Source organism: Lotus japonicus, chromosome 3, assembly GCF_012489685.1.
Source record: "Lotus japonicus ecotype B-129 chromosome 3, LjGifu_v1.2".
NCBI classification, from domain to species: Eukaryota; Viridiplantae; Streptophyta; class Magnoliopsida; order Fabales; family Fabaceae; genus Lotus; species Lotus japonicus.
In genome coordinates this window covers 43,501,609-43,527,754 of record NC_080043.1, presented here as the reverse complement: position 1 = coordinate 43,527,754, position 26,146 = coordinate 43,501,609, and the positions used below count along the sequence as shown (strand labels likewise).

The window sequence follows — 26,146 nt, the reverse complement described above, 5'->3', positions numbered from 1 at the left end:
GAGACAACTGCAAGTGAAGATGATGATGCTGATGTCCCAGCCGATGTCCCAACGATTGACCTCGACAATGAGTCTGTGACTAGTGCAGATGAACAAGAAGGAAAAATGATTGAGTCAAACAAAGCCCCATCCATCAGAATTCAGAAGAATCACCCTCAAGAAAATATTATTGGTGATCCTAAGGAAGGAGTAACTACCAGATCTAAAAGTTTCATTGCTCATGGTTGTTTCATCTCTAAAATAGAACCCAAAAATGTCAAGGAAGCACTAACTGATGAATACTGGATAAATGCAATGCAGGAAGAGCTTGATCAGTTCAGAAGGAATGAAATTTGGGACCTCATCTCACGTCCTGAAGGAGTGAACATTATTGGTACTAAATGGATTTTCAAGAACAAGTCAGATGAGAATGGAGTGGTCACTAGAAACAAAGCGAGATTGGTTGCTCAAGGCTATACTCAGATAGAAGGAGTGGATTTTGATGAAACTTTTGCTCCAATGGCTAGACTGGAATCTATAAGGCTATTACTGGGAGTTGCTTGTTTGTTAAAGTTTAGACTCTATCAAATGGATGTAAATAGTGCTTTTCTGACTGGGTACTTGAGTGAAGAAGTATATGTTGAACAACCCAAAGGATTCATAGATCCTCATCATCCAGACCATGTGTACAAGCTGAAGAAGGCCCTGTATGGATTGAAACAGGCTCCAAGAGCATGGTATGAAAGACTCACTGAATTTCTTGTCAGCAATGGCTATTGCAAGGGAGGAATAGACAAGACCCTGTTTGTAAAGAATGACAAAGGCAAGCTCATGATAGCACAGATATATGTAGATGATATAGTATTTGGAGGAATGTCGAACACGATGGTGGAGCATTTCGTTTTTCGTTCAACAAATGAAATCTGAATTTGAAATGAGTTTGGTAGGTGAGTTGAATTATTTCTTGGGTCTTCAGGTTAAGCAAATGGAAGATTCTCTGTTCATTTCACAAAGCAAGTATGTTAGGAGTATTGTTAAGAAGTTTGGACTAGAAAAGGCAGGTCACAAAAGAACTCCTGCTGCTACACATATCAAGTTATCTAAGGATGAACATGGAGAAGATGTTGATCAAAGCTTATATAGGAGCATGATTGGTAGTCTTCTGTATCTTACTGCTAGCAGGCCAGACATCACCTTTATTGTAGGTGCTTGTGCTAGATATCAAGCTGCTCCAAAGACTAGTCATCTCTTGCAAGTGAAGAGAATAATCAAATACGTTAATGGTACATGTGATTATGGTATTCTCTATACACACGATACGAATCCTACTCTTGTTGGTTATTGTGATGCAGATTGGGCAGGAAGTGCTGATGATAGGAAAAACACATCTGGAGGTTGTTTCTACTTAGGGAACAACTTGATCTCTTGGTTCAGCAAGAAGCAAAATTGTGTCTCCTTGTCAACTGCTGAAGCTGAATATATTGCTGCTGGGAGTAGCTGCACTCAACTCATGTGGATGAAACAAATGCTGAAGGAGTATGAAGTCGAGCAGGATGTTATGACACTATACTGTGACAATCTTAGTGCTATTAATATTTCCAAAAATCCTATTCAACATAGCAGGACCAAGCACATTGATATCAGACACCACTTCATTAGAGACTTGGTTGAAGATAAAATTATCACTATAGAACATGTTCCTACTGAAGAGCAATTGGCGGATATATTTACCAAACCACTTGATGCTATCACATTTGAGAAATTGAGAGGAAATCTTGGGATTTTCCTCTTTCAAGAAGCATAGCAATTACCGCATTACTTTGCTCTAACGGCTAGTTCTCTTGTAACTACCAATAACTGCCGTTATGACATCATCATCATGATTGTTTCTCATCCACTCAACTGCTATATAATCATCACCAACGGCCATGTTTCTATCTTACAACTGATTGAGTTTTTTAATTGTGTAATTCTGATTCATCTTTGCTCTCAATTTTTCTTTGATCCTCTGAATCTGCATACTCTACCATATTTCACCATGTCTCAAGTCTCAGGAAAGCAAGACTCCATTAAAGGCAAGATTGAGAAGACATCTTCTGGAGTCAAGGTTATGGGATCGAATGCGCAATCCTCCGCTCAATCCAAGAAGGATTATGCAAGAAAGAATTCAAGAACTCCTACCAGAAAGCGCTACAAGTCGAGTACGAGATCTCAGGGCACTCGTGACTCACCTGTGTTTGAGGATGTTTCTCATGAAATTTCCTCTGCGGATGAAGAGGCAGATGTTGAGGCTTCTGCTCCTCAAACTGAAGTTCCTGTATCCAATGTGCCTGATAAGGAGAATTCACCATCTCTGGATTCATCCTCTGAGTCCAAGAACTCAGAACCAGAGAATGAAGCCCACGAGGAGGTCTCTTCTGAGGAGTCTACCAAATCTCCTCCATCTGTTCATGAAATTTCAGATGCTGATGACTCAGATGATGTTCCTCTAGCAAGTGTTGCTGCCAGGATGAAGAAGAGAAGAAGGGTTCTTGTTGAAGACACCCCCTCTGGTTCACAAAAGAAGGCCAAATCCACTATGGATGTGAAGAGCAAAGGTAAACAAAAGGTTGTGGATTCCTCACACAAGAAGGTAAAGAAAACTGCTGAGAAGAAGAAAATTCCAAGGATTGATTGGGAATCTGAGTCTGATGTTGAAGTCGATGTTCAGGACATTCGGACTTCTGAAAAGAAGAAATTCTCTGGTAAGCGAATTCCTTCAGATGTTCCTTCTTTCCCTATTGATAATGTTTCCTTTCATGCTGCTGAAAATGTTCTCAAGTGGAAATATGTTTGCAACCGCCGGATTGCAAAAGAAAGGGAGATTGGCAAGGATGTGCTTGAGTGTAAGATGATTGTTGCTCTCATTGACCGGGCTGGTCTAAGGAAGACAGTCATGGATATTGGAAAATGTTATGAGAAGCTAGTGAAAGAGTTCCTAGTTAATTTGACAGATGATGTTGGCATTCCTGGAAGTGTTGAATTCAGGAAAGTTTATGTGCGAGGGAAATGTGTAACTTTTTCTCCTGCTGTGATCAACCAAGCCCTTGGAAGAAGTGATGTGGAGTTTGTTGAGGAAGAATTGTCTTTGGACAAGGTTGCCAAGGAACTCACTACTGGACAAGTGAAGAAGTGGCCTGCTAAGAAGCTTTTATCTACAGGGTTATTGAGTGTGAAGTATGCTATTCTGAACAGGATAGGAGTGGTGAATTGGATCCCTTCTCATCATACCTCTGCTGTCTCTGCAATTTTAGCCAAACTGATCTACAGAATTGGGACTGAGGTGCCTTTTGATTTTGGCTCTTTGGTGTTTGCTCAAACTTTGAAACATGCAGAAACTTGTGCTGTAAAGCTGCCTATTTCTTTTCCTTCACTCCTGACTGCTATCATCCTGAAGCAGCATCCTGATATACTCAGAATGGATGATGTGGCTTTTCCTAAGGGTACCCCCATCACTTTGGATCATCGCTTGTTCCTGGATCCCCATGTCCTGGACATTGATATGCCATCTCGCAGGACATCAATTCCTGTTTCAATGTCTGCTTCTGGAACTCAGAGTGTTATTGCTGAACTGGAGGATCTTTCAAAGGAGCTGCAGGTGTCTATCAAGGTTGCTACTGAGAGGAAGCTGAAGGTGGATACTTTGATTGCTAAGCTTAAAGAGGAGGCAGGTCACGAGGGTGAGTCTAGAAGTGATGCTGTAGAGGAGGAAGGATCTGAGGAAGAGGAGTCTTCATCTGAAGCTTAAATTGTAGTTTTAGTCCTCTTTTGTTTGTCAGTTGGCTTTATGTCACTTACAACCTTTGCCAAATTTATGCTAAAAAGGGGGAGTAGTTAGCAGATCCATGTTGAAGACATTAGTTAGAAGATTCATGTTGAAAACATTAGTTAGAAGATTCATGTTGAAGACTGTGTTTTGTTTTCTGTTTCTGCTTCTGGTTTCTATTATTTAGCAGGTTTATGTCAAGACAGTGTGACAATGTTATGTTTGTTCAAGTTCTGCTGGTGTGCTTGTCTAACTTGGAAGTTAATAATTATGTGCTGCTATGGTTATGATTTATGTACTTCAAGCAGTTTATATGTGTTCTGTTGGATGCTTCATTTGAGTTGGAGTTCCTCTATGTCTGCATATGAAGAAGCATTATTTTGAGGGTGAGTGCTGTTTTTGTTCTGTTCCACTGCTGATTCTGTGTGTTTTTTCCCTCTCTGGTTATGAAGTTGTTTTTAGGCAAAATTTGACAAAGGGGGAGATTGTTGTTCCTTTTGTTGTCATGCATTTTGCTAAAAACAACCTGATGTCGAAGCAGATGTCCTGACATCTGATTCTGTAAAGCCAGGACATTCATTCACTGGCTGGCACGCGTTGTGGGTCCCTTATTGTAAGACCCAAGTTTTTAAGCTTAGAATAAGCGGAAGAGATTTCCATTTACGATTAGGCTTGATGTATCGTGAAGGGAAAACCTGGACAAAAGTTTATTTAATGAAATAAATGTATGAAGGAGAAAGTTCAGGAAAAGGCTGAGGATCGTATTGAAGTCGATTTAAATTATAACACGATCGTTATATGTTTAAACCTAGGTCAGAAACCCTATAATATAGCTAGTTTTCACTTTTAGGCACGATGGAAGTTAATTCCAAAAATCTTCAAAGAAATGTTAGAACTTCTCTTTTTCCATATATCACAATCGTTTCGAGGCGAAACTCTAGAATCTACGAACGTCCGATTCCAATCATCGGAAGTTTGCCGAAACCGAAACCCTGGTATTTCAAAACCCTAGAATTTCTCGACAATGAAGACTTTTTCTATTCAGAGCTTCAAATGAATATTCCACACGCGTACACCCATTTCTCTTGATGATTTCAATCTTTCTTCCGAAGGAAATTTTCTATTCCGACATTCGATGCAAAAAGCAACTTATCGGGTAAAATAGTTTTACACCGACTATGCATTAGTTGCCAAAAATACAAGGAGACATCTTTTTAGTTTTGGAATTCTTTCGCCAAAACATATCTATTAATTCACGGAGAATGACGCCGGAAAAATCAGATTCGCGAAACTTTCATTTTCCCGCGAATTGCCAACCTCTATATATAGCAAGAAAGGTGAGAAAAATTGCAAAAACTCCTCCATTTTCTCTCCAAGGCCGCGAGCTCCATAGAAGGAAGAGCAAGAAGAGCTTTTATTCAATTCTTGCTTGATCGTCGATCAATCAGTTGCTGCTTCAAGGTTTCGAGGTATAGTCGCTAATCCTTACCTCTGATCGCTTTTTCCATAGCTTTTCTGTAGACTTTTCTGAGCTGATAGTTTATGGGTTTTTCCAAAACTATCCTGAATATTTCATTTCTAATTCTAAACCTCTTCCTTATGTGCCCAAGATCACTTCTGCCGGGTTAGATTTTCCGTTATGTCGCCGGAATTCCGCCGGAATCAATTTTAGCCTTAAATACCCATATTTGGAGTTTTTGGAGTAAAGCTTCAACCTTTAGGCTGAAAACTATCGCCTTAGCTTAGTGCTAGTAGGATTAGTTGTCATAAACGTCGTTGGTGACGTCCCTGCAAAATTTGGTTTTTGGGATTTCAGTTTTGAAATTTCTAAGTTAAAAATCATGACCAAAATACCCCTGCGACAGTTTTTGATCCGATAATTTTTCCGAGTTCAGAATACCCTTAGTTACGGCTAATGATAGCATAGGAACCAAGTTTGATCGAAGAAAAATCGAGTCCCCTAATTACCTAAAGTGGCCGAACCTATTAAGGGGGAGGAGGAAAATTTCCTTTTCCGAAAACTTGTCTTTCGCGCTAGATTATCGTACCTTAGAGTATAGATTCTTTCGAGTAACCTTAGTAAGTATCGATAGCTTAGTTTTCGATAGATTCTGATAGTATTTCTGTGGTTTTGCTCTAAAGGTGATTTTGAGGAATTCCCAGAGGAGCAAGCCTTTGATTGTGAACAAGTGTTAGGAGATCGTCCTGGAGAATTTACAGGTGAGGGCTTCTCACTGAATCTCTAGTTAATGCTTAGGGTCGATGTTTTCGACATTGTTTACTGTTTATGCACTGGATTGTGTGTGATTGGAAAATGTTTTCTGAGGCTTCGGCTGACAATGTAGATGATTCATCTACTGAATGTTTTTGAGATTGACTTACATGCTATGTGCTATGTGGGTAATCTAGGATGTGTGGTGCATGCTTTATATGCTAAGTGCTAAGTGTTTATGATGAGATGTATTGATATATGACATGTTGTTGACTGTGATGAGTTAATTATGCTGCTGCTATGAAATCTGAGATTCTGAATCGTGAGAATAGCGGGCAGGTCATGCCGATTTTATTTTGAGAGTTTTGAGGAAGCTTGATAGGACGAACGAGGTTCGGGCCTTTTTTTGTTTAGTGGATCGAGACATTCTCTGGAAATGATTTGGGATTTGGAGATTTTGAAAATTTATAAGATTTGCGATAAGACAAAATGAAATCTATTTTATAAGGAAAACTCATAAGACATTAAACAACCTCTAAATCTTTAAGTAAGGATAACAATCTCGAAAGGAAGGCTTGGAAGTCAAATCTTAGTTTTGGAAAGCGAGAAGTGTCGTCGGATCCTAAGTGTTGAGAATGTTAAGAGGTTTTGAGTAGGTTGATACTCTTTGCTCGTTGAGCAGTTTGTTTAGCCATCCAAGGGATGAGCCGAGAAGCTTCACTGAGGCGTGAGACCTTGTGAATGCGGGATACTCCACTGAGGCGTGAGACCTTGTGGAAAGCATGGATCTTCACTGAGGCGTGAGACCTCGTGAACAGCATGGAGCTTCACTGAGGCGTGAGACCTTGTGAAAGCGTGAATCTTCACTGAGGCGTGAGACCTTGTGAAAAGCATGGAACTCCACTGAGGCGTGAGACCTTGTGAGAGCGTGAATCTTCACTGAAGCGTGAGACTTCGTGCAAGTGTGTAAATTCACTGAGGCGTGAGACCTTGTGAAAGCATAAAACTTCACTGAAGCGTGAGACTTTGTGAATGTGTGAGACTCCACTGAAGCGGGAGACTTCGTGAGAGCATTGATGACTCGAAGAGTTATCGTGAGTGGTTGCACTCATTTTATGATTATTGTATTTTGTCGCAGAATCGACTTTTACCTTAGGGTAAGCTTTTAGAGACATTAATTTAGTTAGAACACGTGGCGACGTGTCGAGTGAGGTCGGAGACGTTGTTTGGCTAATCACTGCATTGCATGCACTCATTAAGTGGTTTAAACACGGCGAGATACCGGACCACGGCGGATTCCAAAATGGTTATAAGACCGGGATTTCCGCGTAAGAGCGCTGCTAGGTGACTCTTAGTAGCAGACCGAATGGCAGGCCTTCGGGTTTTATGCTGATCTGACTACCTTTGTGTGGTGTAAAAGGCACGCGGGCCGAAATGGTCCCACCGTGGCTGGTGTTAGGGCTGATCCATTTGATGTCCATCCGTTCCGGATTGCATATTGGTTGACTGGGTTAACCTGCATATCATTTCATGCAACATGCATACTGACTTAGTTGATGAGTGTGTTTGATACTTGTTAATTCTATTTGAGGCATGTTAACTGTGATTTACTGTCGTTTATATTCATTGTGGAATATGCAACCCTAGGATGTTATCCCTAGTTATAAGCCTAAGTGGCTAATCTTTTATCGGTATCTATTGGTGGTATTATTTATATAATTCTTTGGAGTTGACCCTCGCGTCTTCTGTGTGTGCTTTGGCGGACAAACGCCCTTTGTCAGATGTCTTTGGCGGGCTGGTTCACGACGGTTCACCCTTCGGGGGGAATTAGGGTTGAGACGCTGGAACAGGAGCGCATCGCGGTCGCGAGAGGAGGACGGATGGTGTACATAGACTAGGTCGTTCTGGATTTCGAATTCGGACGACGATCATGCTAGCATGGAGGATTGAGTGTTAGTGTGAGCTCCTCGAGATGGGATTAGTGTAGGAGTAGAGTCTTAGCTCTGAACACCATTTGTTTTCTTTGGGAACAGGGTAGTTTCCCGCCGATAGCTTTTTGTGTGGTTTCTTTACGGGAATCACAGAGAGTTGGTTGGACTTAGGAGGTCTTGTTTTAGGCCATCTGGGCTGACTTATTCTCATTTTGAGGTTTTGTGTTGCGAACACTTACCTTTTCTTTGGTTTGTATATATTGCCTACGGACGCTACACTTTCTCTTTTCCGTCACTGGAGGTTTACTCGTGACGAGGTTGGGTACTTACAGCGGGGGCTGTGATTTATAATGTATATTAGTTCTGTTGTCTTCGCAATTGCGTTATCTTTATTTCAGTCTTGTTTATATTATCGATCGAAAAAAAATATTCACGTTTTTCCGCAATAGTTTACTTTTGGTTACTAAAGTGACGCCACCGAAATCGGGGTGTTACACTTATGTTATCTATTAAAGATTTGGTTGTTGTTACTTGAGGTTCAAGTAACTGATTAAAGGGAGTTCTTTGCGGGTTGTTTATTGTTGAAACAAATCTATGATTGAAGATTTGTTTCTATCTTATACTCGGTTGTTACGCAAATCATATCTTGGAAGATTGCGTTTGAAGTTGTGTGGATCAATTCTGTTCTTCAGCCCAACTAACCCTAGTGCCGCCTCTGCTGAAGTATAAATAGAACAAAGACCTAAAACGTGAAGACACTAGAGCTAAGATTGAAGATCAAGTGTTTTAGGATTGTGAGTTGTGCGTTGTTCTTGTTATTTGTGAACTGTTCTTGCTCCTTGATTCTATAAAGCAAGTTTCTGTTCTGTGTTGAGTTTGATTGTTCAAACACTTTTGTTATTTGTTTTCACCAATCACTGTGGCAGTGATTGAGAGAAAGTGTGAGAGACTCTCATACTTAGGTTGAGATACTAAGTAGAAATACACTGGGTAGATTAGGAAAAGAACAATGAACTGGTTGTGTTCATGTGTGTCTGTAGTTCCTGAATCTTGAGATAGTGGATTTCCTTTCTTTGGGCCTAGCCCACCAGACGTAGGTGAAGTTTCACTAAACTGGGTTACCAATTCTTGTGTCTTGTTACTTTTGTGTTTAACTTTTACTGATACTGTGTGATTGTTGTCATAATCGATTGTCCTGACATCGCGTACGACATTGTTCTAAGGGAACTAGAATTTCACTTATCACTTTGTTGAATTTTCTCCTAAGCATAGCTATTGCTTATGACAGATTTTCATCAGACTATTTCTCACTTGTATCATCATCTTTAGTATTTGATTCAAAAGCTATACTTTTGCTCTTCTTGACTGACCTTTCATTCACAGACATCTCGAAGGTTTGTAATGAGCCAATTAATTCGTCTACTTTTATGCTGCCAATGTCCTGAGCTTCCTCTATAGCTGTCACCTTCATATCAAATTTCTTGGGTAAAGATCTGAGAATTTTTCTGACAAGCTTTTCCTCAGACATTTGTTTTCCAAGAGCAAATGATGCATTTGCCATGTCGCGCACCCTTATGTGAAATTCTGACACAGTTTCATTATCCTTCATCTTCATATTCTCAAACTGAGTGGTGAGTAGTTGCAGTCTTGACACTCTTACTCTTGTAGTACCTTCATGAGCTACTCTGAGGATTTCCCAGGCATCCTTAGCCACAGTAAAGGTATTGATTAATCGGAACATGTTCTTGCCCACTCTGTTGAAGATGGCATTCAGTGCTTTTGAGTTTTCCAAAGCTTCATCATCTTCCTCTTTGGTCCATTCTTCTTCAGGCCTCAATTTAGTGGTTGAAGTTCCCTCTTTGTCATTTTTCACAGGATGTTTCCACCCCTTGACAATAGATTTCCATGTTTTGCTGTCAATGGATCTCAAAAATGCTACCATATGTGTTTTCCAATAGTCATAGTTAGTACTATCCAAGATTGGTGGCCTATGAACTGATCCTCCTTCCTTGCTATTATCCATCCTACCAGAATTATCTCCCTAGATCTCACCCAACAGTAGAACAGGGGATGCCTACTCTGATGCCAATTGAAATTCTGGCAAGAGTAACACGGATGTTCCTACCAGATGTCTATGACATCTTATATAACAATATGATCAATTCAACAAATAATGCAGCAGGATAAACAACAGAAAAACAGTAAAAGACACAGGAAGTTGTGAGTGGTGAAGGGAAGTGATGGCGATGGTGGTGAGGGTGGTGGTTGTGGCAGTAGTGGTCGTGATAGAATGGTGGAGGTAGGTGGTGGTTGTGGTAGTGGAAGCAATTGTAAGAGGTAATTTGGTTGTGGTAGTGCGACAACTGTAGTGGTGGTAGTGGTAATGGTAGTGTTGTAGGGTGGTGGTTGTGGCAATGACATTGGCAATGATTGCAACGATGGTGGCAGTTGCGAAGGGTGGTGCTATGACAATGGACATGGATATGCTACAAATTTTCCTAATCACTTTTAAAAAAGAAACCGCATAATCGTGATGGTCAGGAATTAAAAGTGGAATTAAGTCTAAATATCAATGAATATTAGTATTACAATTGGAAAATTAAGATAAATATTATAAGTATTGGAAAATTAAACTCCTCCATTAATTTCCCTTCCACGAAAAATCATCTAATTGTCTTTTTATTTTCTTGTAGTGTCAGGCCTTATATTTTAATAACATTTAATAAAAATTATTCATTTAAATACTTGTTAAAATCTTCAATAAAACCATAATAGTTCTGTGTGTAGATTTTTTGAAATCTACACAATTATAAAACTCGATGAAAACCCTAATATAATCATATGTTCCACCACGGAGTCTAGGTCTTGAGTCTTCATATATAGTCTTCCAGGCCTTGTCTTTGTTGGGCTTGAAAGTTCACACGGTCCATACACAAATCAGGAAGTTGTTAACAGAAAACCAACCAAGTAAAAAATCTGCAAAAGATCTTCGGCCAATCAACAATTAAGCAGATTTCAACTTCCATATCTATCTTCAATGTTCTATCCAAAAATATTGAGATGAGGTATAGTACCTAGAGTGTAAGGAACGTGATGTGAGATTCCTAGAGATAATGAGAGCGTAACCGCTTTAGAGAGAGAAAGTAACTGAATTTCAATCTTGTTATTTCTCAAATGAGCTAAGAGCCCTTTACAATTGGTAAACATCCCCTATTTATAGATGTGGAGTTGGGCCTGGCGCCTTTAACCCTTCCTAATGGGCCGGTTGGGCCTCTGGGTGGAGGCCCAAGTCCTTGGTCCGCTCGTCGCCCTGAGCTGGCGCACCTGGGCGAGGGACCCTGGGGTCTTGCCCAAACCACAAGTCCACAAGACACCGAGCTCGAAGCATGAGAGCTAAGTGTGTCATTAAGCAGAAAGACTAAGGCGATGGTCATGAGAAACTAATTAATGCTAAAACTTAGAGTCTAATAACGGAGAACAATGGCCAACATGGCTCAGTAATTAAAACTTCAAAAATTAACATCTTGAACTTCTTGCTATGTTCCCCTGGCGAATCAAGTCCACAAGTGGACTTGTGGCGATGACGCTTGGTTTGCTTGCCTTGTCACAGTTACGCACGTGCTCTGAATCGTGATATTTTGACGTGTGTTGAGCCTGTGCCGCGCGTAGCGCCCCAGAGTGGTGCAAAGGTCAGCAAATCTACGGAATCTCAACTGCTATCTTTGAAACGTCTCTTCAAATCATAGTAAAACCTGCCAATTGTAATTCGAACCAATAAGCTTCAGCCATTGTAACTTTTCATTTAATGTGTTGCCCCTGTTTCCCAAAATCCACGCCACACTCCCTTGAGTAATCATTCCACCTTTGCCATGATGGGGTACGATTTCCAAACCGCTGCTCATCCACCCTTTAAATTCTCCCTCACCCCCTCATTCTCCACTTCTGGAATCCTTACAATCTCCTAAAGTTGACAACCTTGCGCCCTTTCCCCCTTTTCATCCTTATTCTTCCCTTTAGCAGAAATGACTTCCCAACGCCGTACCAAAGGATCCTCCCGGTCCTGCAGCGCCGCTCCCGCATCTCCTCCCTTGGTTAACCCTCCTCCCCCCGAAGGACCTCCCCTTATTGAAAGGGAAATCGATGCCTTCTGGCACCGGGTTTTCGCCACTCTGCCCCAGTCCACGAACAAAACACCCACTCAAGGAGCCATCTGTCAACCCTCTGAGCAGTCCTCTGACGAGTCCGTTACTGAGACAGCCCACCAGGCAGGTGCGCTTTGCCACGAGAAGTCTCTTGAAGATGTTCTCGTCACCGGGCGATGCATAAGCATCTGCCGGCCCTGGCAACATCGCGCACTGTTGAACAAGGCGTGGAAAAACCCACTTATTCTACGTCTACGAGTACTTTTTCCTCGACCTAGGGATCAAACTAACCTTCTCCCCCTTCCTTCGCCAAGTGATGAGGGAAATTAACGTGGTTCCAAGTAAGCTTCGTCAGAACGCTTGGGCCTTCATTCGGTGTTTCGAGATTCTTTGCAACGTCGTTGGTCTTGAAGCGAAGACTGCCCACTTCTTCTACTTCTACACCGTCGAGCCAAAATCTTTGAAGACCCCGACCCCCGGGTGGATCTCTTTGAAGTCTCGTACGGGCCGACAACGCCTCTTCCCCTACAAGAGCAACGTCAAGAAGGGACCTGGGCGCCGGTACTTCCGCATAATCGTGCATCCTACTTACCCTGAAGCTTTCACCCTTTGGGACGGGACTGCTGTGTTCCCGTTCTACTGGACCAAGAGCCCTCGCGACGTTCCGTTGCCGTCAGATGCATCACTGAGTGATGACGATAAAGTCATTCTCGGCTTTTTCGCTGGGCTCCCCATCCTCGATTGCTCACAGTTGCTTGAAGCCGCTCACAAAAACACCCTCCACTCATTCCTAGGAGGAATGAACTTTATTGAAGCCGCACTAAAGCACGCCCTTGCTGCTAAAGTGTTTGAGTTCCCTCCCGTTTTTAACACTAATGGAATCAAGAGGAAACACGCTGCCGCAGATGTCGATGCCGAGACCACCGCTTTCCCTTCAAAGAAGCGGACTAGAGGATCCACCTCGGTTAATCCCACGCTTGGATCTTCGATCGATGCCGCTCCTTCTGAAACGGTCAGGACAACCCCAAATGTTGCTGCTCTTGGGTCTAGCGAGTTTGTGCCAGACACCGTCCCTCCGCTGGAGATTGACGAGCTGGCCCCGAGGCCTACTGATGACGCTGCTCAACCTTGCCCCACAAGAAAATCCCAAAAATCCAAAGGGGGCGACCCTGGCTCAGATGGAAAGTCGGGGGTCGTGATTCCCTCGCCCCAAAATCTGAAAAAGAAAAAGAAAAAGGTCAAGAGAGCCAAGGCCGCCAAGACCGGTGAAACATCTGCTCCTCGCCAAGGCATGGTGGGCGAGGATGGGCCTAACTCCAAGGGCGAGGCGAGACCCTCGCCCCTTCCCAAGGAGGGTGAGGCAAGACCCTCACCCCCTCCCAAGGAGACTCTTGTTGGTCAAAGTGTTCCTGAGGGCGCTGCCTCTGATTTCCCTCAAACAATCCTCCATTCTGACCATCCATCCCATCAAGCTGGGACAAGCTCATCCAGGGCCTCCCCGGTCCACACGGTGGGTCGTAGTGATGAGGATCAGGCTCCCGCCGCCTCACCTTCCCCTCGCTCTTCTTCCCCCGCCGTCGGGGATCTGAACGCTAACGAGAAGGAAATCTCTCCTTTAAACAAGCAACCCACTCCTGTCGACTTTATGCTGACTGATCCTTTCTTCGGTAATATTAAAGGAGCTGAAAATCCTGACCTTGATGGTATGGCACAAGAAGCCCTTTCGAGCCTTTTGCGCGCGGGGTGTCTCTTCGCCAAGTTATCCCAGGATTCAGCCTCAGCCGCTGAAGTTGAAGAGCTCCGCCAGAAGGCTGAGAGTTATCGTCTCGCCACACTGGAGGCGTATGGGGAGCGTGACAGGTTGCTGACTCAGCTGGTGGCCTAGACTACAAAGCTGAACAATTTGGGAATCGAGATGAACGGTCGCGAGACCTACTTATCCGCCTGCGAAGAGAGAATGGAGGACTTAAAGGACGAGTGGGATGATCTGCAGAAGGAGTTGGAGGCGAAGAACGAGGCAATCGTCGCGAGTACGGCCGCCTGCATTGTTAAGGACAAGGAAATCGCGTTCCTACGCAGTGAGTTGGGATCGACAAACGAGTCTCTCGCCGAGGTGAGGTCTCAACTAGAGACAAAGGCCAAAGCTGTTGTTGATGCAGAAAACCGTGCGGACCCCGAGATCAGAACTCTCCGAGCAAGGTTAGTGGCCAGGGCTGCTGCTGAGGCTGTGGAAGAGCGCGGCCGTGGTTTTTTCATCGCCAAGGCCCAAGTCCAGTATCTTTATGAAGGAATCAACCTCGGCAGAATGGGAGCCTTCAAGAAGGTTAACCCCCACGGATTAGTCGGCCCTGATGACCCATCAGGCTTCACTCCTGAGTATTTTGCGGCTGCTGAAAACGCAAGGGAAACAGAAAACGTTAATGCAGTTTGAGTATTTTGTATTGATTTTCTCTTACCTTTTGTAATTAACATTGCTCCATGTTATTTAATGGAAGTTTGTCGCGATTTCACTTATCCATTTTTTTGTGTTCGCCCCTGTGCCTTTAAGCTTTGTATTTTGTGCCCGTGTAGCGATTTTGAATGTGTGCCGGTGGAAACTAGGACTTTTGCTGAGTCTGGGACTGAGGCTTTTCTTCACACCGATATTTCCCGTAAGAGCAGGTGTGGCCTTGCCGGTTTTATCCCGGCAAGGACTTACAGTTGCTAGGGACCCAATGGCCATATAGGTTTACCCAGACTTATGCCTAGTTTTATTCTCGCCCATATTTCGGAGAGGTCTCGTTTGCCCATATTTCGGGGAGACTTTTGGGATAAGCATCTTATCCTGAGATAAGGAGCTTATCCGCACACATCGCCAACGAGAGGTCAGCGATTCGCGCCGGACTTTCCGGAGCAATCCCCAGACATCAAGGTCGTGTTGGGATTGCCACCTTCAGGGAATTTTTCCCACTGGGCGAATGTGACATGTTAGTTGAGTTGCTATCTGGGTAGCAGCCGTTCGCGCTGGACTTTTCCGGAGCGATCCCCAGACATCAAGGTCGTGTTGGGATCGCCACCTTCAGGGAATTTTTCCCACCGGGCGACCGTCGTATTATAGTCGAGCTAGGAGTATTGCATGAGAATATCCTTTTGTATTTGATTTGTGAAAGATTTTACATCGAGGGATGCCTCGTAAAAAAACTCCCGTGTCGGAGAAAAAGAGTGCATCTTTATTTTTGGTCCTAATTTTTTGGTTCCTTTGCTGCGTCCTCGCTCCTGCTTCCTACATGCTTCCGCTTCCAGCCCCTCAGGTCAAACTATCACTCCCATCACCTCCTCTTTTGAGCCCGACGTGCTCGCCACCCACTCATTGTTATTGCAGGGTTGGTTTCTTTCCCGGCCCGCCTCATGGTAATGAGGGACTTCTCCTATCTTGCCTTTTTGCTTGTCGCGCTCGGTGGCTTGAAAGCTACCGAACCCACCGACTTCCAATATCTTGCCTCTCTTTTTCCTTTACCTGGGCGGCGACTCACGGGGTTCCCTCTCCTCACCTTCTGCTTGTCCTTAGACCGTTCGCACGCCCCGTTACCGCTTTTCCCATCGTCGCCTTGCTGGATGATTCGCTAATCCATTCCCTGAATTGCCACCCATTTTCTCTTTTGTTCATCTCGCCCTGTATTCAGGAGATTCAGCTTCCTAAACATTGGCAATCCCCAAAGCGTTGGGTCCTTTGGACTCCAGCTAAACAGGTCGAAATTGTCCTCTACTAGCTTCTCCTGGCGCCTCTCTTGGCTGACCGTCAGCCTAGGCTCGATCGCCAGCACCCCTCTGCTGAATTTATACGCCTCTATATCCGCGATCAGAACTGCCCAACGCTCTTCTGCATGAGCGTCCGTGAACTGTCCATCCCTGTCCATCCTGCCTTCTATCCTAACCTGTCCTTGGCTGCTCCCTGACCTTGCTATCCCGCTGTCAATCATCTGCTCCAATCTCCCCTGTCTGTCTTGATTACCTTGGATGACCTCAACCTCATGACATATGTGTCCCTCGCTAGCTCCCTTTTTTTTCCATACAGACTGAGACAGTTGTTATAACATTCTCTCGCCCTCCTCTGATCAACCACAATCTTTCCCACTCTTCCACACATTAGCGAGTATTTCACTGCCAGGTGAGCTGTTGAAATCACCGCGCAGAGGCGATTGAGCGTGTTCCTTCCAATGATGGCGTTGTATGACGCTACGACCTGCAACACAAGATACCTTACGCGGAGGAGCTTGGCGTTTTCGTCGACACCAAAAATTGTGTCCAAATCTATATATCCGCGTACCCAGACTTGCTCGCCCGAGAAGCCTACCAACGTTCCTGTGTAGGGCAACAAATCTTTGTCCGTCAGTCCCTACTGATCAAATGCATCGCCGTAGATAATGTCGGCAGAGCTCCCCTGGTCTAAGAGAACTCGCCGCACATTGAAACTGTTGATCCTGATCATCAGCGTTTTGATCCCCTCGAAATATGTGGATGATATCACGATATCTGGATGCTGGAAACCAAATTGGGTCTCATACTGTTGCACTGATGTCACTGCTCTTCCGTGCCTTCATCTCGCCGAGGTCGTGTCTCCACCTCCACCAAAGCCACCCACGATTGTGTTTATTGTTCCAACTGGCGGCTCAAAATCCTTATTACAGGTTTCTTTCGCCCCCTTCTTCCTTGCCGCCAGTGTTTCCTTTTTGTCAGTGGTTGGCGTACGACGGCAGTCGTCCCTCCTGCGGTCATCCTGCTGGCGGCCCCCTTTGTACCGGCTTCCCTGCTACCGTTCTCCATTCCACCGATTGCTGCGGTCATTCATCTGCGATCGCCCCGCCTGAATGAGTCTCTCAATTTCGTTTTTCAGTGTAAAGCAATCCCCCGTGTCATGGCCTGCTGAGCGGTGATACTCGCACCACTTTGTTTTATCCAACGCCGCTCGAGGCGGGTTGGTCTCCTTCTCGCCTTCCTCAACTGTGTGGGTCGCCATTACCTCACGAAGTAGTTCCGTCAAATGTGCATTTAGACTCTTTCCTGACTCCTCTCGCCAACGAGAGTCAGCCTGATGCCACGGTCTGCGGTGCTCAAAATTTTCCCTCTTAGGGTACAATGGCTCCTTCACAGCCTTTTCCCCTGTCCTCACCTTCCTGTCTCGCCTCTTGCTGCCCTCCCCTCTCTCCTTACTCTGTTTTCCTTCTGGCGATGCATCCCTCTGTTCGCCATCCTTCTCCTTTTTCGCGCGCCTTCGCTTGAAAGCATCATCCTCCTCGTCCAAAAAGTAGGTGTTCGCTCGCGCGCGGATCTCTGCCATGTATCGAGCTGGCTTACGGCTCAATGTGCTATTCAGCTTCCCTGGCTGCAACCCGTTCTTGAAGGCACGCGCACAAGCATGCGGCCTCTGATTCCTCAATCTTGACGGACGCCGCGCTGAATCGTTTCACGTACTACTTCAGAGTCTCACCCTCGGACTGGCGGACATTGTACATGTCTTCAATTGTCACTTGCTTGGTTTTACTGGCGGAAAACTGGACGAGGAAATTTGATGAGAAATCACAAAAATTCGTGATCGATCCTCGGGGTAGAGTTGTGAACCACGCCATGGCCGTGCCTTTGAACGTAGCTGGAAACATCCTACACTTTACTGTGTTGGAAGCAGCACTAATTACCATTTTTATGTTAAAGTATAGCAAATGCTCCTTGGGATCAGCTTTCACGCTATACGTCTCAAGGACAATATTCTTCATGTTATCCGGGATAGCCACCTCTCTCACTGCCGCCGAGAACGGTTCAAATTCAGCCATGGCTTCCGCTTCGAGCTCCCCTTCATCCTGTTGCTCGTAACGATAATATTCAAATTGTTCATGTAAGTAATTATTTCACTGCCGTATATCATCGATGCTATGGACCAAGCGCCTCCAATCTTGTCCGGAGATCGGTGCTTGAGGTGTCGGAATCTCCTCTTCCGAAGCTCCGGGGGAATGCACCGGTGACCTCTGCTGCTCCGGTGAAGTTGGCGGAGAAGGTAGTGGAGGCGTTGGAGAAGGAAAAGGTGGAGGTGGAGGTGGTGGCGGAGGATTTAACTGATCGGTTTCTTCACGGTGAACCTGCTCGCGTCGCGGCCTGCCTCTCACGCGACGCGGAGGTGAACCGTGTCGCCGCGCCTAATCATTGTCGCGTCGTCGACGACGTGTCTCCATCGATCGAAAAATCTAGAAATCGAAGAAAATCACACAGAAAATCCACGTAGTCCGGGAATCGAAATCTACCGTTCCCCACAGACGACGCCAAATGTTCTATCCAAGAACATTGAGATGAGGTATAGTACCTAGAGTGTAAGGAACGTGATGTGAGATTCCTAGAGAGAATGAGAGCGTAACCGCTTTAGAGAGAGAAAGTAACTGAATTTCAATCTTGTTATTTCTCAAATGAGCTAAGAGCCCTTTACAATTGATATTCATCCCCTATTTATAGATGTGGAGTTGGGCCTGGCGCCTTTAACCCTTCCTAATGGGCCGGTTGGGCCTCTGGGTGGAGGCCCAAGTCCTTGGTCCGCTTGTCGCCCTGAGCTGGCGCACCTGGGCGAGGGACCCTGGGGTTTAAATACACCCCAGAATATTCCTTGACGGTGCACAAAAGCTTCCAGCAAAACCTAACTTGTATACGAAGCTTTACAGATTACCAAATAATAAACTAACAGCAGATATTCCAGGACAGATGTCGCAGGCAAGATGTTACAACATCGGGTCCGACAAGTTGACACACACATACTTAGCTAAAATGCAGACAACCAAACAAAGGAACAACAATGCTGTCCGCCAAGAGTTGTTGTCTATTTCCACAGGCAGCATGGTGTCCACCCCGTAGGTCATCCTGAAAGGAGTTTTCTTTGTGGTTGAGTGCGGCATCGTGTTGTAGGACCAAATCATAACCGGGAGCTCGTCCAGCCAGACTCCCTTTTCCTTAGAGAGTCGACGCTTTAAAACTCGCAAGATCACTTTATTTGCTGACTCCGCTTGGCCATTGGTCTGAGGGTGTTCCACCTAAGAAAATCTCCGTTGTATGCCCATTTCCTCGCAGAACTCCCTAGCTTGTCTGCTTGCAAACTTTGTCCCATTGTCCGAGACGATCGCCCTCGGGACCCCAAACCGGCACATGATCCTTTTTCAGTAGAAACTTACGATCTTTCCCGCGGTGATGCTCGCAAGGCGTTCGGCTTCTACCCACTTTGTGAAGTAATCCACCGCTACAAGGATGAACTTCATCTGTGATCTGACGGTCGAAAAGGGTCCCACCAGGTCGACTCCCCACATGGCAAAAGGCCATGGTGCGCTGATCATAGCTAATTGCTCTGGTGGGGCTTTGGGCAAGTCGGCAAACATCTGACATTTTTCGTACTTCTTCACAGATTTCGCGCAATCTTTCCTCATCATGGGCAAGTAGAAACCTGCCTTGAGGACATTGCACGCCAAAAGGCTTCGATGTCCTCGTCGCCAAGGGGAAGTCCTCCGGGAGGGGGAAGGGCAACTGGGGACAGAGATGCAGGGGCGGTGCTCTGAGAACGGGAGGATTTCTTAGAACGGCGTTGGGAAGTCATTTTCGCTAAAAGCAAAGTAAGAACGAGGATGGGAAGGGGTGCTAAGTTGTTAGCTCTTTTGCAGGATACGAGGATTCCAAAAGTGGCGAATGATGGGGTAAAAGGGAATGAAGAGGTTAAGAGGAGTAACAGTTGGGATCGTAGCCGCGTGTGGAGGATTGTGGGAGATCGTGTCCCATAATGACAAAAGGAAATGATTACTTTTGAAAAGTAACATGAATTTTGGGGAATGAGAGCGGCGCATTAAATGGGAGTTACAACGGCTGAAGCCGATTGGTTTGAAATTCAAATTAGCAGGTTTTATTATGATTTGAAGGGACGTTTCGAGGGCAGCGGTTGGGATTCTGCAGATTCTCTGACCTTCGCACTTCTTCGGTGCGTTACAAGTGGCCTACACGCGTCAGGCAACCATGATTCACGGCGGTCACAACTGGGACTAGGCTAGAGGACCAAGCACCACCTCCACAAGCCTACCTGTGGACTCGGAGGGACTCGTGAAGGGAGTCAAAAATTAGCCTTAGCTTTACTTACTATGTCATGTTGGCAATCATTCTTAATCACTAAGCTTTGGCATTAGTTAGTTTTTCTCATATTTTACGCCTCAATATTAAGACACTCTTAGCCCTCATGCTTCGAGCTCGGTGTCTTGTGGACTGGGCGAGACCCAGAGGCCCTTGCCCATGGGCGCTTGTCCCAGGGCAGTGAGTGAGGCAGGGAGTTTGGGCCTCCCCTAAGAGGCCCAGCTGGCCCACTAAGGGCGGTTAGGGGCACAAGGCCCAACCCCAAGCCTATAAATATGGGGCGATTACCAATTGTAAAGGGGACTCTTGGCTCATTTGAGAAATGAAAGCTTGAAATTCAATTACATTCTCTCTCTAAGCGGTTACGTCATTTCTCTCTAAGATTCTCACATCGCAATCCTCTCACTCTAGGTACAATACCTTATCTCTATGTTCTTGGACAGAACATGCTCCAAAGGCTGGAACATTTGGTCGCACATCAGACAAAATGTAACACCCTCTAAACCCCGCATAAATATTATAGCTTAAATCAGAGTAAAATGCATAACACAGAGGGTGTCACACTTATTCTCCAAAACCATAAATCAAAACACCTGTCATGCTCAAAATAAATATATAAATTTCCAACTTTAGTGTCATAACATCTTATGCATAGCACAGCAGATTTATTTTTCAACTCCAAAATGAAACATATTCCAAGAATAAATAAAGAGAGTTCACAAAATATCTCCTAACATCCAGGTAAAATACTAAACGTTTCCCCGTGTTACATAACAGAGCATGACTCCCCTAACTAAACCATAAATGAAAGACTAGCTCCTCCAACTAACCATCGCGAGAAGTTCCACTATCCTCGGTACCTGAGCGACGTCGCATAGAACATCATTCCAATAAAAGGGTGAGAACTCATATCATATGGATAAGCATAATAATAAATAATGTAAAAGTTTATCTATGTTTCACATAAATTCTTCACACTTCACTAACAAATAATAAATTATGTAATTTAATATAATCAATCTACTTTACAGATATGACAATACTCCGTAATTAACAGCTCAAGTAAAATAAATATAATTGTCTCCAATTACCACAACATCAAATCGCTCCAAAAATATCACAATTATCATTAATTAGCATCAACAACTCTCTAAGGCCTAACATAGCAATTTTACAATAACAAATACGACTCAAGTGAGACCCGTGCAAATGCCTTTGGTACCAAAGCTGTTATCCTTAGCGGTATCACCACGTCCACTCCAGACAGATAACCACCAATAAAGCCCTCGCTCTAGACTTCAAAACCACTCCAGTTTTGGGACAAGTCAATAGCCTCCACGAGAACTAGCAAACATTGTCTCTTGACATGTGTATTGTGCAAAACTCAACTAACATATGCATATTCAGACCATCTCCAAGTCCTAATTAGTTTAGCATATTCATCACCTCATCACCAGTTGCACAAAATACATATTACATGTTATCAATTATACAACTTGCAATCACAACAACTTAGCATCTCAAAAATAACATCAATTCAGAAATAACATCATATAATGAACTATTAAACATATGTAAATTAAATATAATTCATATATAACAGATTCTATAACTATTATACAAAAACTGGATTCTTCCTAATTCCCCCCCCCCCCAAAAAACTCGCCATCTTCCTGCGCCACCCCCTCATGCGCGCGCTACCGCACGCACCACTACCTACATGTGCCACCTACCTCGCGCGCAACCCTCGCCTTGGCCACGCGCCACCGCACTTTGCGCATCACCACGCGCGCGCACCACATCATTTTTCGAAAACAACTTTTGCACCTAAAATGACTAATTTTATTCAAAACGGTTATAAATTGTACAGCAACTTAGGCGAATTTTTAAATACCTCAAATTCACTCATAAAACTCCAATATTTTTATCATGGTTTCCTATACACGTTTTGTAAATCCCTGTAAATTTTGAAATCGAAATTCGAAGTACAAAAGTCAGGAAAAATCTAACACTAACAGCAGTTCGTGAGAAACGAGACAACTCGTGAAAAATCTATCCTCACTAAAACGCATATAACTAGAGCTAAAAACGTCAGAATGACGTGAAACCAGCGGCAAAGGTTTTATAACAGAAAGGGATACAACTTTTATGAAGACTACTTTTTCAAATTCAGTCATTAAAACAGCACGAAATAGGGTTCAAGAGCTCGTAAATTCCCCGCGTGCAACCCGCGCATCATGGGCGCCTATCTTCTACCCCCAAAATTTATCTTGAAATCAAACCCTAACTATTTCAATTTGGGAATTTATGCAACCTAGGGTTCCTAAATCATGCTTACTATCATTACCCACTATCATACTAATCCATAGAACATGAATCCAAACCCTTACCTCTTGAAGATCAAAGTCTAGGTTTTTCTTCTCTTTTCTCCCCTTCTCTCTTTCACGCTTCTTTTCTTCTGCTCTGCTAACTTCTCCAATTCTCAAATTCTGATTTCTCCCTTTCTAATTCACTCCTAACCCTTAAATAGTCTTACAATGGGCCCCACTCCCAACTACTCACTTAAAACCTAAAACCCTTATTTATCTAAATCTTATACTATATCACATAAGATTTAAATGATAATAACATATATCACGCATATACAATTTAAATAATTTAATCACTCCATATATCACATAATCACCTAATTATCTAATAAAATCACTTAATTACCTTATTATATAATAAAATCTCATAATCATCTTATTATATAGTAAAATCACCTATTTATTCAAATCACTGTATAACCTAATAATAATTAAATTAATATATATTCTACTAATTGGAAAATGGGGTGTTACACAAAAAATGTTGTTTAACAACACCATGTTACACAACCATACAAGCACATTGTTTTAAGCAAAATGCAGCCAATCACCGATCAAAAGAACAACATTGTTCGTAGTTTCAAAGCTTAATAAAGTCTTCTTTAAAAGCTCATCAATTAACTATGCAATCTTCCATGAGTAGTTACTAATTTGGTTATACTGACTTAAATGTTTTTATTTTTAATAAAGGCAACCTAGCCAGATTCAAGTGTTTCATATACTTTTCCTCTTGTAACCAAAAAAAATTCAAGCGTTTCATATTTTTTTGAGATATTATTTTTCTCATGTGCTAAATTGTTCTCTCATTCTAACCAATGTGGTGAAGGTCAAACGCCTCCCCAAAAGGTGTGGCTCCTAGAAGTTGAAATTTAGATATAGAGGTTCAAATAACAACTTTTAACTACTGCACCTGACTCAGTTGGATTTCTTGGGATATCTGATCAAATCCAAACATGGATCAATAGAACTTATTAACTTTCAGCATTAAACCAAACTTGTTGAATTGTTTCCTTAGATCATAGTTCAATATCCACATGTTTCTGTACTTTCAAACTACATGAAATAGTCGTTTGTCCTTAACTATGAATTTAAATGCACATGTAAGATTAGGTTCATCTCATTAACAATAGAAACAAATATTGCATTTGCTGGGCTTTAAGATAATTTTTTTCATTATATATTACTTTCAATAATGACAAAGTACAAATATTGACTTATGTATGCGTTCTTTCCCATATTTATTTCTAGAAAATTTGAAATTGAATGCTATAACAGTAAATGATGTGAATCTTATTCTCAATAAGGAAAGACTCCCTTTTTATTTATTTGGGCCAGGTAAAATTCACTCTCTAATTCATTCATGTTGATCATCACTTGTTTGAAATTGTGATTTCTCTTCAGACCTGATAGCTTGTCCTGGACTACTTGAGCAACATCAATTAAAGCATTCTTACTCTGCGACTTCAATATGATGGAGAGATAAATTGATGCTCTTCGCAGTGACTGTAAATAAGTTGCCTTTCCCACTACTAAGGAATTGTATATTATAGTAATCTTTTCCATCATGGTGCCTCTAGTAATCAAATGCTCAAGAAAATTCACTTCTAGTTCTTTGCCTGTAAACCCCCTTACAGTAACATATTTTAACTTGTGATCATGATTGTTATACATTATTGGTCGTTTCTCCCAGAAAATTGACTTGGGAAATGGTAAAGCACCATCATCATAATTACCAGTCGAAGATGAATCCTTCACTACCTATAAAATACAATCAATAAGGTAGAATTTCATTACTCAATGTTTAGCTTAATGAGTAAATAACCAAATGGAAGCTATAACACTAGTGCAGCAAGGTTATGAGTCACATACCGGTATAGTAATTTCAAGAGATTGGAGTTTGGTGCACGATTTGAGTACGAATGAAAGTGCTAAAGCTTCTCTTTTGCTGTTCAAATCTAAATCAATTGACATACATAATAGATTTCGAAAAATATTGTTCGCTCGAGATACCTAAAATGAAGAGATTATCACAATCAATAACACTTTATCTAAAAGAGAAACCCTAGTTAGTAATAAAACATCACAATTTTATGATGACAAAATAATCATTATTTTTTCAATTATATAAATCTAGAAATAGATATTACGCCTTAAATCATCTAATGTAGTCACAATTGTGATTGAAGTATCAAGTTTTTGGATGTCACCACAAATGTGAGAACATATTTTTTCATGGGTTCATTAAAGATTATGACATAACACTGCGGGAACATCTACCTTACTTGTATATTGGTTGACTTTAGAATCATGTAGAGGCATAACATTGCGGGAACATCTACCTTACTTGTATACAAATTTCACGATAAAAAGGTTATAAAAATTTAAAACAATTATTTCAATGGCAAACACAATTTCAAATGAAAGAGAACTTACAAAAAGATCACTGCAGTTTTCAAGAATGTCCTGGGTTTTTAAAAAGCTTTCCTCTAAGCACTTTGAAATTGAGCTGCAGTAGGAACGAAATGTTATGACGTTCACGACATCAATTTTTAGACCCTTTGTTTGGCAAACAAGAGAATCGAGCACCAATTCCTGAAGATCCTCAACCGAAACATTTATCTCACTCATGATCAACCACCTGAGTTCCAAGAACTTGAGACCAGCATGACAAATCCTAAGTTTTTTGAACCCGGTTGACTCTATTAAGCTAAATCTCTCCAAACTGGAGCATTTTTCTAGAACATCATTGACAGCTCCCTCCTCCATGATCATTTTCTTCATTTTGAGGGTCGTCAACTTCTCACAACCCTCAAATGCAGATGTAGTAGCCCTCTCCATCACATAGTTGTTCAGCACAAGCGAACTCAGATTCGAAAAGATGCTAGGAGTGAAATTAAGTTTCATATATCCAAAAGGTTGAACCAAAGCTCTCGGGTCAAAACAACATTCTAAGGAAAGAGAGCACAAGTTTTTGTATACCTTCACCACGAGCTGAACCAAAGCTTCCAATTCTCCAGGTTCAAGGCTCTTATGGAAGTGCCTGAAGCAACACATGGTCAAGTCACCGTTGAGGTGACGGTTCAGCACGGTATCCCTCACGATTTCACCGTACTCCCGAGCGGCTCTTAGCATGGACCAGTTGTAGTCTAGATTGTGGAGCATGGTTAACGGCTTGATCATGCGAGTCCCATCAAAGTCGAGGCCTGAGGTGTGCCTCCACAAGGGTATCCATCTCTTGGTGAGGATGCTGGTTCTCACAGCCTCGTCGAATGAAAGGGAAGAGAGGATGCAGTGCAAAATCTCATCTGGGAGTTGGCTAATCATGTTATCACTTTGTTTCACTTCCTTTCTTGTTGCTAGGCTTTTCATCGTTAGCGAAAATTAGGTCTCCACAAATATGATTGTTGGTGGGAAGAACTTCTTGTGTGGAAACAGCTTGTAGTCTTGTACAAATATAAATAAAAAACTTTATTCAAATGTTTGACATTTTAAAGATATATAATTATTTTATGTTTAATAATAATATATTTAGTAATGTAAATTACTATTTTATACATTCAAAGTTACTCATTACTTTAACATTTTAA

The 26,146-nt window shown here is 42.8% G+C and overlaps 2 protein-coding genes across 2 annotated transcripts; one reads left to right on the top strand and one right to left on the bottom strand.

The window, feature by feature from the left end:
• Window positions 1–2,017: 2,017 nt before the first annotated feature.
• LOC130744199 (uncharacterized) lies at window positions 2,018–3,766 on the top strand. The gene has a single exon (XM_057596391.1). The coding sequence runs from the start codon at window positions 2,018–2,020 to the stop codon at window positions 3,764–3,766; it is 1,749 nt and encodes a 582-aa protein (XP_057452374.1).
• A 19,601-nt stretch (window positions 3,767–23,367) lies between these two features.
• LOC130744198 (putative F-box protein At1g67390) lies at window positions 23,368–25,928 on the bottom strand. Its single transcript, XM_057596390.1, has 4 exons — window positions 24,993–25,928; window positions 24,429–24,569; window positions 23,963–24,317; window positions 23,368–23,414 (listed from the first exon to the last, which is right to left on the bottom strand). The coding sequence occupies exons 1-4, from the start codon at window positions 25,926–25,928 to the stop codon at window positions 23,368–23,370; spliced, it is 1,479 nt and encodes a 492-aa protein (XP_057452373.1).
• Between the last annotated feature and the right edge of the window lie 218 nt (window positions 25,929–26,146).